The sequence below is a fragment of the Zonotrichia albicollis genome, chromosome 18 (assembly GCF_047830755.1).
Source record: "Zonotrichia albicollis isolate bZonAlb1 chromosome 18, bZonAlb1.hap1, whole genome shotgun sequence".
In the NCBI taxonomy this organism is placed as follows: domain Eukaryota; kingdom Metazoa; phylum Chordata; class Aves; order Passeriformes; family Passerellidae; genus Zonotrichia; species Zonotrichia albicollis.
This window is the reverse complement of record NC_133836.1, coordinates 2264557-2277131: the sequence shown is the minus strand read 5'-3', so window position 1 is coordinate 2277131 and position 12575 is coordinate 2264557. Positions and strand designations below refer to the sequence as shown.

The window sequence follows — 12575 nt, the reverse complement described above, 5'->3', positions numbered from 1 at the left end:
TTTATTGCTGAGATCTTGGCATCATCACTTTTCCATATTTGGGGAAAATGAGAATAAAAGTCAATGTTAAATGATGTACAAAACTAAGATTAGTCTGTTTACCCCAGACTAACTCTTTGGATAAAGGAAAACTATTTTCATACTTTGCATAAAATATGCATAAAATATGAAGTTGATACTTTCCAATCTTGATATATTTTTTATAAACCCTCCTCTCTTTTTTAAGCCCAACACAATTAGCACTTCAAGAACGTTGTGAGTCTGCTCTTAACTAGCAATAAAACCAGTTTGATTTACCAGTGACATTAACCAGGTAAAGTGCCAGGATTCAAGTGGATGGAAAGAAAAGCTGTTTGGATCACTGGAACATGACTTCTGCTGGTCTGAGGGATCCTAAAATGGTGTGGCAGTGAGTGTGCTCAATGGGTGTAGCTGTGCTGCTGAAAGGCGTTCCAGCATCTCTGGGCAAGTTCCAGAACAGAAAATTAAAAGGGGAAAGAAAAAAAAAACCCCAAACTAGCAACCAGCTGAATTTATTGAACAATTTTTTTTACCAAAAAAGAAAGAACTGAGTATGGAATCCATCATGTTTCTGTTTGTCATCTTTGGGGGTATCAATCTTTCCAAACACTGCTGGTGTTTCACTGCCAGGCACTCCAAGTCCTGCTGCTCTGGGGACATTTGGGACAACCCCAGGCTGCAGGATGGAGCCTTTCAGCTTGGCAAAGGTTCCCATCAGGGCAGGCAATAAAAACACCTCACACAGCTGAAATCCTGTGTGGCTTTGGGATTCTGTCACCTTGGACCCTTAAAGGTGGAGACTGAACAAATAGCAAAGCCCTACTCAAAAAATCAGCGTATCCTTTGTGCAGAGCAGATTCCAGTGAGTTCCTGCAGGGCTGGGGCACAGGGAAGGTGCCGAGGCAGTGAACACCCACCTCCAACAAAACTCAATATGGCAGTGACTGAAAAATAAATCAAATTACTTGGCAAATAAAAATGCGATTCCATGACTGCAAGGAAGCTGGCATTTTCCTGGTTATCTTCTCCAAGACAGGAAGAAGAGACATAAATATATATGGCATCAGAAATGGCAGCAGAAATGTCTCTTTATCCTTCCCAGTACAAATTAAGTGTAGGAAAACTACTCCTCCACAAGGTCCCTGTCCCTGCAGTGATGCCCCAAGCACAGCCAAGTTCAGAGGCACCAACCAAAGTCAGCTCTCACAAAATAAAATGGAACACACATTGGTTCAGGTACTGACACTGCAGGACATCACTAAATCTGAACATACTTCTGTATTTTGGTTTAGCTGCCTGTTTTAAGTGCACCAAATGCTTCACTTTGAGCTTCCCCCCAGACATCTCAGCATCCTCCACACACAGGGTGCCAGGTTCACAGAATCCTGGATATTGCCACAGCAGGCAAAAGATTTCTTCCATGAGTTTTGGCCTCAGCTTAACCCTGTCCAGTCCCTATTCTTGAATCTTCGTGGTGCCTCAAATCCCTTTCACTCAAAAATTATTTTGGGCCAAGAAAGAAGCAGCGAAGCACATCAGACCCAGGAATTTCTCTGCAGGTTTTTACATCTCTATTCAGCAGAAGCTTTTAGGGCAACCTGCCTGCAGTTGATGTAAGTGGGGCTGAGAAACAGCACCTTTGCAGCCTTTTCATCCCTGTTTTTCTCCTTAAGAAGAGAATTGCTGCTTTTCAAACTCATTCCCCAGCCCGGGGCTGATGCTGCTCCCAGGGAAGGGCAGCCCCGAGGGTGCCCAGGTCCCACCTGGCTGTGCTTGTGTCACTTTATGGGCCATGGCTGTGTCACTGTGTCCCTGCTGCCAGCCCCACACAAACCCAGCACCCCCTTGAAAGCCCACGGTGACCACAGACAGTGCCAGCAGGATTTTGTTGCTGTTTGCAGCTGCACACTTCTGGCCCTGGCTCAGATTTAGCAAATCGCTGAATTCAGGAACAACTGCAAGGCCACAGTCCTGCCCTGCAGCTGGGGAAGGGCCAAACCCACGGGACAGCTGCTGGGAGCTCAAGGGATAACTGGGAGACAATTAATGGGATTTCTTACTCATCTCCAACCTCGATGGAAATAGATTATTTTTACCTGGCAATTAAAAACCGGCACTGTTTTTTTTCCCAAGGTAAGAAAGTTTCATTACGCTCATTTTGCATTTTAGACATGACAGGAAGCTCAGAGTTTTCCCAGGAAAATGCTACAATAGACACATTTTTCTGCTCTCAATCACTGCCATTCTAGAGCACTTTTAAGACAGTTCACATTTAATATAAAAGCAGCAATAGACTTTGATGTGTTAGAACTTAATTCTAGAACTCTGATTTTTGGAGCTCACTGAATGCACAGCTGGGGATGCCAGTAAGTGGAAGAAAACAGAAATGTTTCTAGGATTAAAGCTCAAGTTCTGAAAGACTGAAGGAAACAATCTCCACGAGAACTCAAATATTTGTTTCTGTGATACAGCCACCAAGTGAACATGCATCACTGAAAGACATTGGGTCTATTTCTCTCAGGGGAATGCATTTTACACTAAAAATGGAGAATAAACCCACAGAGCATCAAAAGGATCATGGGAGACAGACGATGAAATTTTTGAATAAAAAAAAGATGACAACACATAACATCTACAATGTACACACACACCCTGGAAGGTTTATATATGCTCTATATATATTTCAAAGTACACACAAGCTGCCCATGTGGCAGGCTGAGAAAATAGGAATACATCTTGGGAAGGTCATGAAGGAAAAAACCACAGAGGAAAACGAGAGTTATTTACATTCAATAATTCAGTAGCCTTTAACACCTCTATATACAAACAGGCTCTATTTATGTACAGACTGCACTGGGAGCCGAGTGAAGTTATTCCAAACACAAAAGAAAAATACAAAACCCCTTGATAATTCACTTGAACAAGCGTTTACAGGTTGCAGAGATTTCTCCATTTACAAAGAAAATACTACACATGGAACAGAGAACTTGCATCTTTGGGGAACTTTCAGTCCTTACAAGAGGAGTGTGTTCCCAATGAACCACACAGCCACCGGAAAATCTGGAATACTTGCAGTGCAAGGAGGTTTTGAGGGGGTTATAATTGCATTTATCATGCCAGACATATCTTAATTATGAAACTAGTTAACAAGTCATAATTGAGTTGCTGTCAAGGGACAGTTAGAAAAAAGAACCCAAAATTTGGGTTTTCAGTTCCCAGATCAACTCAAGTATGCACCCTCCCGTTCTGCAGCACAATTCCAAAATGCACACAGTCAGAAGTTGCTGCCATTTCACACAGGGCACTGCCCATTCCCAGAGCCCTCTGTCCTTCATAGGCTTTATGTCCATTCCAGATGTACAGAGCATTTTGTATTTCATTTTGTACAAAGCAGATCAATACCCCACAAGCAGGAAAATACAGAGAGCACCCTTGCCTGGCCTGGTAATTAATTTATGATGTAATAATTGGTCTTTTTGTCCTCCCCAGGAAGATGTTTGTCTCACAGGCAGTGCTGCAAAGGGACACCAGTCACTGTTCTTGCCCCATCCAGGGCAATTTAGATTCCCTTTCTCCCCAAGCTTTATCAGCAGCTCATGCAGAGAACAAATGCCAAAATCCACACCCCAAGCACCGAGTAGGAATTTTCAAGAGAGAAAATATTGCTGTGGCTTGAAAGCTGTTTTCTTTTTTTTGATGTTAACTTTCAAGATGTTACAACAGTCCAGAGCCATGGCTGCAGCTGTGTTAGTGAGTGGATGGCAAAGCCAAGGCAGTGATGGTGCAAGGAGCAGGCAAAGAGGAGCAAGCAGAGGAATGGATTTCTGCAAAGGAACAGTTCTTATGGATCTTGGAAGTACTGCCAGCTTTTTTCCCCTCCAGGGGACACAAGTCCATGGGAAGTTTAAAAGGTTGAAGCAAATAGTGCTGTTTGCTCATCAATACAGGGAATATCAGATTTGCTCATCCCAACAATCAAAGTGAACACACCAGGCTGAAAAGAGCACTTAGGAACCAAGTGTATTTAAATCATTATTTAAAAAAAAAATTAAAAGTCGCTAATTGTGAGTCTACCACTTTCAGAACTATTTTACTGAGGATCAAGACCTAAAATGTTACATCACCATCTCAGATGGCAGAAGTTTCTCCAGCAAGTAACAATTAAGCAGCAGCCACACACAGCCTGTCGTTACTGGCAGTTTGGTTTGCTGTCTGCTGCAGTAGTAATCTGTCAACACACTCCTCAAAATCCCAGCCCTGCTCCTGGAATGGGTGCCAAATCCATCCCCTGGTGGGTACAGAACACAGAACAGCCTCCCCCACACCCTGTGCTCTGGAGTTTGCCAGTGCTGTGAGTGCTCAGCTCCCCTCCCCTGCTCCAGCACTGAAGAGCCCCCAAAACCAAGCACCTGCATCCCAGGGATTTACAGAGGTGCAGCAGGACATGGAGGGCACAGGAATTATTCCAGATCTGCAGTTCCAGTTATCCCAAGCAGGAGCAGGGGATTCATCCCTCCTGACCACTTTAGGCTGAGGGAATTGGGCAAACTTCCTTCCCTGCCAGGTCTCCCTTCCCTCCTTCCCTTGGTGCCCACACCGAGCTGCTGGCACAGGGAGCATTAAAGAGCCTCAGGAGCAATAATTCCATTCCATAAGGGATGTATGGAATAAATCAGGGATAATCCCCTAAGGGAACCCCCTTCTTCTGCCCCTTTGCTTCAGAGGTGCCACACCTGCAGCCATCCTGCTCTGGAACTGAGCTGAGCCTTCCTTACAGCACACAGGGAGCTTTAGACAGAGCCTGGCTCTTGCCTCGTTAGCGAGTTCAGCCGAGAGCTTTGGGCTGCAAGACAGAAGCCTGGTTAGAGCAGGAACATGCCAAGTCCTGTCCAATTCCAATTGTACAGACTTGTTAGTTTTTTTGGAATATGGTGATTGCCTAAACAAGACTCCACTTCTTGTTAGTACAATAACTTTTATTTGACATCTACAAGATCATTATCTTGTAGTTTTTTGGACAGGTTTATACAATCTCAATTTTTCAATAGTGCAACCTGTGCAAGCAAGAAATGACAAACATTGTCCTTCACTTTCTTATAAACATCTACTATTATAGGCAAAACAAAACTTACCCATATTATAGATAAGTGACTATTCACATTTGTACATTACAATTTCTTTTAAACAGCTCCAGATAAACTCTACAATGTCTTACAACATATTAAACATAACAGAAACAGCACATACAGCGGAACCCTCAAGTGTTTCCCATTCTCTAATTTACAGCTCAAGTAAGGTTTCATCTTAAAAGTGACAAATTAAATTATGTTAATGAAGTAAAAAATATAAGATTGTATGCGAGATGGAAGTGAATTTGCACTTAAGTTTCCATAACCACCTCAGATTAAGAAAATGCTTCAATTTAAGGAAAACAGGCATCCAGCCATCTTTGCAGTACACATTAGGAATACCATTAATACATTAAAAATGAACTAATTTTAATTTAAGATGTTTATCACAAAAAGAACATGTTGTAGACTCAAATATATAACTCCCAGGAGAGAACCAGAAAAAAATGCAACACCTGGGTATAAACACTATAAAAATGCAATAACCAATGCTGTACAACTAAGATTGTGTTTCTCTCTGAATTCCTGTCTCGTGTGTTTATGCCGTCCATGCCCGTTTCCAAAGACATGCACTGTCAAACAGAAACTGGGAAGGAACCTGAATGCATGATGTGCAACCTCTAGGTTTCATGCTTTTATAAACTCAAATTGAAGAGAAAAACCCAATATATATTTTCTATATATATACTCAATACATGCATTCGAGATCTCCCACAGCAATGGCATCGATGCACTGCGTTAAACCCTGAGCACTGTATGACAAGAGAAAAATAAAGCCTGCTTGGGGATTTTCAAGCATTTTCAAACAAATTGTGGTTTGTAGCTTAAAAGGCCAAAAGTAAAAGCAAACAGGAAGCACTACAGAGAGCATAAGGAAAGACAGATGCACCACCATAAACAACTGCTGGCTTTCAGTTCTACCAACCTTTTTAGATCTCTTTATTCCCAAAGTATCTGAGACACAACTGAACTGAAAAAGTTATATTTCTTTGGAATCTGTCCCTGATTTTTATGCAAGTGATATGCTTTTACAGCCTTTTCCTCAAACACCAAAGTCAACACCTGTAGCTTGTCCTCTCACGCGTTGTTGAGGTTGGTGATGCTCTGGGGGTGGTGCTGCTGCCAGATCTGCTGCTGCTGCACTGCCAGCTGCTGCGACTGGTCCGACGTCGACAGGAGGTTCACGAGGGGCGACACACAATTTGCAGGAATGATCAAACCTGAGAACAGCAACACATCAATGGTTTCATAAAAACACCATCAGTTGTGTTCACCAAGAGCTCAGGCTGATGATTGCACCCTTTCATTTATGCAACATTCAATAGTGACTGTTCTGATGTCAAGTCTAATCAGCACAGCCACGAGTCCTGCTCCTCAGTCCTTCACATCCTTTAGGCTGTGAAGCAAGAGAAAAGTTCTCATTTTGCCTGACAACAAAATTTATTCTCATGTTACCTGCTGTCATGAGAAGCCAGCTATTTTTGCTTTTCTAGTCTCACAGAAGTTACATCATCATGAAAGTTTAAGCATGGAAAAACCCACTTCCAACATCCCAGAAAACTGGTACTAGAGGAGGAGCTGCCATGATATTGGCACTTCCACAGGAAGTCCACATTTAACAAAACACTTGGAGAGTTTGGTTTCTGATGTCCCTGTTTTGAGGGCTCCACTATGAGGTTTAGTCAAGAGACAATCTTGAAGTCATTCTACACACTTTCAGTAGCTCAAAAACCACAAAAACAATTATTTCAAGGCCTACTCTTAATTGCCAAAAGTGGGGGAAAAGTGGAGCCATCATGAATCAGAGAACCTTGTCTGGAGCAGGCTGTGCATGATGTTTCTGCTGCAGTAAATGCAAATAACTGAGATTAAGTGCTCCAAAACCTGGTGAAAAAGCAACCTGCCTTCATTAAGCTCCTCAATCTATTGTACTGTAAATTTCTACAGCTGCACTTCTGCCCCTCCAGAGCAGACAAGCCTGTTCTGTTTTAAACCCCTTTATCCAAACTGTGGCTGCCAGCACAGAGGCACTGAGCAGTCAGGCCAGCTCTGCTCCAAGGGGCAGCAGAGCCCCAGCACCCACCTACGATCCTCTGCCCATCCTCTGTCCTCAGGCGCACGATTTGCATTTTGACGTTGGTGCCGCTGACCGAGGCCAGCACTCCCTCCACCTTTGTCCACACGCTCAGCACGGAGCCACACAGCACGTAGTAGGTTCTGCAGCGCAGCCCCACCTCACACACCAGCCCCAGGCCTGCCTTCTTGCAGTTCCCTCTCCTGCAGGATGAGAGAAAAGCTTTCAGAACCATTCTGCAAACTAAAGTCTCTCATTTCATTACAAATAAGATTTGTGGTTGTTTAACGTGCATTCGGAGTTGAGCACACACACTAAGGGAAGGACACTTTGAGAACAGGTAATGGTAAAGCTTTGGGAAGGGTTGGCCTCGTTAAGCACCATCTACAAAATGCACAGACAGAGCTTGGGGTCAAAGACACCATCACTGAGGTCACCTGAGGGCTGGAGTACGTTACAGGACACTGGGATCTGATCAGGGTACTTCAGCAGCTCCAATATTAATCTGAAACTTCTACCAGTTATGCAGCTCCTCAGGAATTCAGCCACACAGGAGGCAGCAGAGGAGGAACAGCTGTTTCTGACATCCATCTCATCTCTAAACATTCCCCCAATAACATCTGAACTATCAGACTCCAATAACAGAACAGATGAAGACACTTCAAGCACAAACTACTCCTGAGTCACTCTGAGTGAATTTATACATTAACACTCATCTCATGTACTGGGACTTCAGGGCAAGTGCAAAGCTCAAGGTTTTCTCACAAGCTGGGTCATTTGACTGGACATGTGGCAACTTCCCTTAGCCAAGAAACACAAGGCTCTACAGGAGGGACAGAAGCAGTGCTAAACCAGCCCAAAGGGAAACAGCAGAAGTTAAAGCACAAGCACTGACCAGTAGGCGTGGGTGCAGGTGTCTGCAGAGGAGTTGTACTGCTCCAGCCAGTGCGGCAGAGCATCCTCAGAAGGTACCTGCAAGAGTCATCCACAGCGGGAATGAAGCAAAACACATCAAAACTTACACAGAATAAAAATAATTTGGTTGTTATCATGAGAAAGGAGGGAGCACCAGCATCAGGATGGGGTACAGAGGTACAGAATCCTACATCATAATAATTTCAAATTATCCATCCCAAAGGATTTCCAAAACACAGCAGAACCTCAGAGCTTTTTCAATAATGCACCTGATGAGAGTTTCCTTAAATTCTTGCAAATTCAACACTTGCTAGACCCTAAGGAACCTCATTTCTTATTACCACACCACAGATAATTTACATTCAGAAAGAATTCAGAAATGGATCTAGGAATGCCAAAATCATGTGGACTGGCTTAAAAAGACCCAAATAAAAGCTCTGCTCTGGAGAAAGAAGCCTTCTTTTTGACTTGTCAAAATTATACATAAATACAAAAAAATAAAGCCCTTATAATTATTTTCCAACTTTTCTAAGTTAAAAAACAAGCATAACTTTAATGGTTACCTTCTTATATTTCTTTTTCAGGTCTGCACATGTTTCTAGTTTGAGTTGTTTCCCAGTATTTGGTCTGTATATCAAAAAAAGCTTCTTTTTAGGATTCACTTCTTTTACTAGAATTGCTGTTTTCTTGTTATTTCTTATCTGGAAAAAAAAAAGACAAACCCAAAACTTCCTGAATTAACACATGACAAAATTATCTGCTTAAGTGATTCCATATTGTTTTTACAGAGTAATAAGTGTGTAACAGTACAGCCAAGGACAGTAATACACCTCTAGGACACAGTAATCCACATGAACCTCTCAGTGAAACCACAATTTCCTGGTGGAGGTTTAAATAAAAGCTATTAAAATTTGGGCTCATATTCCTATCAGGAAATATCCTGAGGAAATAAAAGGAAGAATTTATTACTCAGTGTTATAAAACCCTTAAAATTAAAATTAATGTAAGATTCAATGTATTTTGGAAAGCTAAACAAGTACGTTTTTCAGTTTAGCCCCCAAAGCCCCAAACATAATCCAAGAGACAGAAGAATCTCACCTGTAGTGATAAATAAAATCCATCATCTGGACCTGTTTGTTCTGCCCAGATCTTTGTTGCTTCATCCCAAGACATTCCTCTCTCCACACTGATCTGCAAGAGAGCAGTGCAGGGGCATTGGAGTGGGAACAACTTTCAAGCAGTTACACAGGTGGGGACTGAACACATTGTAAAAACCTCCTGGCAAATGTTCTGAGTTCCTACAGAGATGATAAAGGATTCACTCACTGTGTACAGCTCGACATGTCCAGAGGTAGAATATCCAGGAGTTAAAAACTTCTTCACATCTGCCTTCCTCACCTTCTCATCCCCAGAGCCCAGATCTGAAAAGGGAAGCAAGAGTTTTATTCTGTTGCTCTGTTCTCACTCAAGTTCAAGAGCACTGTGAATTGGTTTACTCACCTAAGATGCCCATGTCATATCTGCCATTCTTTTTAGCATTTTGAATAACTGCATTTAACGTGTCAGAGAAGTACTGGAACAAAGCATTCTGCTGATGGACTTCCATGCCGAGAATTCGATTCAGAAATTTCCCTATATTGTTGTAATCTTAAAAAAGAGTAAGAAATACATGTATTAGGGCAAAGATTAACTTTGATAACCGCAAGCCCTCAATCAGTATTCAAAGCCTTACAAACACCATGTAAATACACTCTTTCAGAAATGCAGAAAACATGAAGTTCTCCAAAAAAGGTCACTTTTTAGAGAGTTCCAAGTTCAGTTCAACCCACTGTTGTGACACAAGATGTTCCCAGGGACATTCTACAGACACACTGAACGCCCAAGTACCTTTATCAAGGGTCAGAATTCCAGATCTGTCCTCCACATTTATCAAGCCTACACCAATCAATCCTTGACGAACATCTAGGAAAGAGCAAGAAGTTCAATCATTGCTGCTTTGCCATCTAAAAATAACCCAGTGAAGCAACAGCTTGTTGAGCCATAGGATCCAATTCCAAAGCCTCTGACACCCCTCACTTCCCATCACTGCAGTTTCTACCAAATCCATCAATAACCAAGACACAGCTTTGCCTTCTGTCCCTGCAGGAATCACAGGCAGGGGAAAGCACCAATGGCACCATGCAGGAGAACAGTTCCAACAGGCAAGGGGAAAATCAAGATAAAAATCTGTTTGTAATACACTGGCCAGGCAGATACAGAACATTCCTCACACTGAGAGTTCACAGATCTGGTTTCAAGTGTGAACTCCAACATTCAAGCAACTGCACAGACTCTCACTGGGCGTTTACTCCCATCTGTGTCAGCTGATCATCTGAAATTCCAACAATTTTACAGCTCTAACAGTATTTGCATTTTCTGTGTACTGGAGAAGGACCAAAAGGCAGCTATCACAGCCTTACCTTTGAAGAAGTCTCCAGGAAAATCAGGAGGAGGTGAGACCATTGGGGAGTCCAAGTTCACAATGGATTTCATAACGATCTCCAGAGCATTTCTGCCATACTGTGTAAGAAAGAAAGTTCTGTCAATGCCACCCAGTGTTGGTGCCACAGCTCCAGGCACACATGGCTTAACAGGTATTTATAATTCACAATTAAAAGCTTTTCTGTGCAATAGTGAAGGGAATTGTTTATCACCTTTATGTAGTGCAGTTTATAACTGAAAACAGCCAAGTCTTAATTTTTAATTAGAACTGCCAAATTAATCTTTCATTGTGGCTTAAAGGACACACACCATTTACTTCAGACTCTGATTGTTTGCAAGAGCAGAAAAGTGATTTACACACGTGTGTTCCACATGGCTTCACAAACACAATCATGGGTTACAGAAAGAGGCCTTCCATCAGCAAGGGATGGAGTTAAAGGCAAGGGATGGAGAGGAACCTTCCTCAACAGCTCCTCTGTGGAATAAACACCACAGCATGAGTTCTGCAACAGAAATAGAATTGTCACCTTGTTGTCAAAATTGAATCTGCTGAGGTCTCGAGTTTCTGTGGCCCGTCTGTCTCCGTGGGTCAGGGCTCCCTGCCAAGACACAACATGGTCATTAAATATAAAACTTATAAAAAAAAGAAATCCAAGTTGCATTTTCTCAAAGGAAGGATCAGACCTCTTGAAAAATCTTACCAAACTCTCCAGTCTTTTTGCAACTATAGATGCAAATCTTTGCTCTCCTGCCAGTTCAGAAATGAGGAACACATACTCTGGAGCAGTCACTTGGTTGGATCTATGAGTTCTTCCTGGATAATTAAGTAGAAGCATGTAAATTAGATATATTCAGTGAAATAGATTTTTTTTATTAAAATATGAACTGTGAAAAGCAAGGAAAAAATGTAGAACTTAATCCTGCTTAAAAATTAGACTCTGCTGTAATACAGCAAACAGAAGTAGCACAGAGATACTCTAAAAACTGTGGCAACTTCTATAAAGACACTTTATATGTGAATGAAACTCCAAAGCTGCAACCTAGGGTTGTTTGTGAGGTTTCTTTCAAAGCTTTCAAGACCATTAGCAGTGACCACAGACAAAGCTGATTCTGTTCATGGTACAAGATATGGGAGGGGTCCTTAGGAAGATGCCTGCCCCATCTGATTTTCCATGTTAGCAGTGAGCTCAGTTATCATTCCTGAGTCTGGCTCAGGACAGTGAGTGCTTTACCAAACTGCTGGATTGCTCTGTCGGCGCTCCAGGGCAGCTCCAGGGTCATGTGCACCCTCCGCCTCTGGTTCTTGGCCCTGCGGTCTGCCTGCAGCGAGATACCAGAGCTGGCAGCCTCTGAGATGATGGCAATGTTCTGTGATGGACAAAACAGCTCTTGGTTAGCAATACATCCAAGATCAAGCTTCAGTTTCCAAAAACTAATTCTTCTTTTACAACTATTACCAAACATGGGTCTGCAGTGATTTCACTGTTACTCACAAGGCAGAGGGAGGGCAGCAAAGGTGTGGCTTTCTGTATCAGAGTTAGAAATGCTAATAAACTTTTCAGAGTGAAAGGAGGGGGTTTTGCTTTACTTTTCAACAACTCTCTGTGCAAACAAAGGCTTGGCATCCCAGAGGGCAGGTCTCCCTGACACTGGCCTGTACTCTGGAGGACAAGGGGAGGGACACAGGCTTGCTCCAATAGCAAACACCAGACCAGACAAAATGTTGCTGCTAAGGCTGTACAGGGAAGAGGATCCAGCCATTCCAGTGCCTGGATGCATTTGCCTTGAAAGAATGTAAATGTTTGGACTGTGCACAAATGACTTACAGGAACCCGAGTTTTTACCCTTTAAGTGTCACAAGGGACCACACAAGTTCCATGCACAGTGACATTTACTCCATTTGCCCTCTTGTGGCAGCACGGCCCAAGTGAAGCACTTTCTCCCCCCACTTTTAT

The 12575-nt window shown here is 42.7% G+C and overlaps 1 protein-coding gene across 1 annotated transcript in view; it reads right to left on the bottom strand.

Moving 5' to 3' along the window:
- Positions 1 to 2654: 2654 nt before the first annotated feature.
- SBNO1 (strawberry notch homolog 1) overlaps positions 2655 to 12575 on the bottom strand; it is a 31160-nt gene continuing 21239 nt past the window's right edge. The window contains exons 21-32 of the mRNA XM_074554171.1: positions 11853 to 11988; positions 11322 to 11434; positions 11148 to 11219; positions 10599 to 10698; positions 10027 to 10101; positions 9640 to 9786; positions 9466 to 9560; positions 9238 to 9330; positions 8703 to 8840; positions 8120 to 8196; positions 7234 to 7427; positions 2655 to 6370 (exon numbers count right to left, since the gene is read on the bottom strand). Of these exons, the coding sequence (XP_074410272.1) occupies positions 6228 to 6370; positions 7234 to 7427; positions 8120 to 8196; positions 8703 to 8840; positions 9238 to 9330; positions 9466 to 9560; positions 9640 to 9786; positions 10027 to 10101; positions 10599 to 10698; positions 11148 to 11219; positions 11322 to 11434; positions 11853 to 11988 (1383 nt within the window). The 3' untranslated portion in view covers positions 2655 to 6227. The remainder of the gene's footprint in view (positions 6371 to 7233; positions 7428 to 8119; positions 8197 to 8702; positions 8841 to 9237; positions 9331 to 9465; positions 9561 to 9639; positions 9787 to 10026; positions 10102 to 10598; positions 10699 to 11147; positions 11220 to 11321; positions 11435 to 11852; positions 11989 to 12575) is intronic.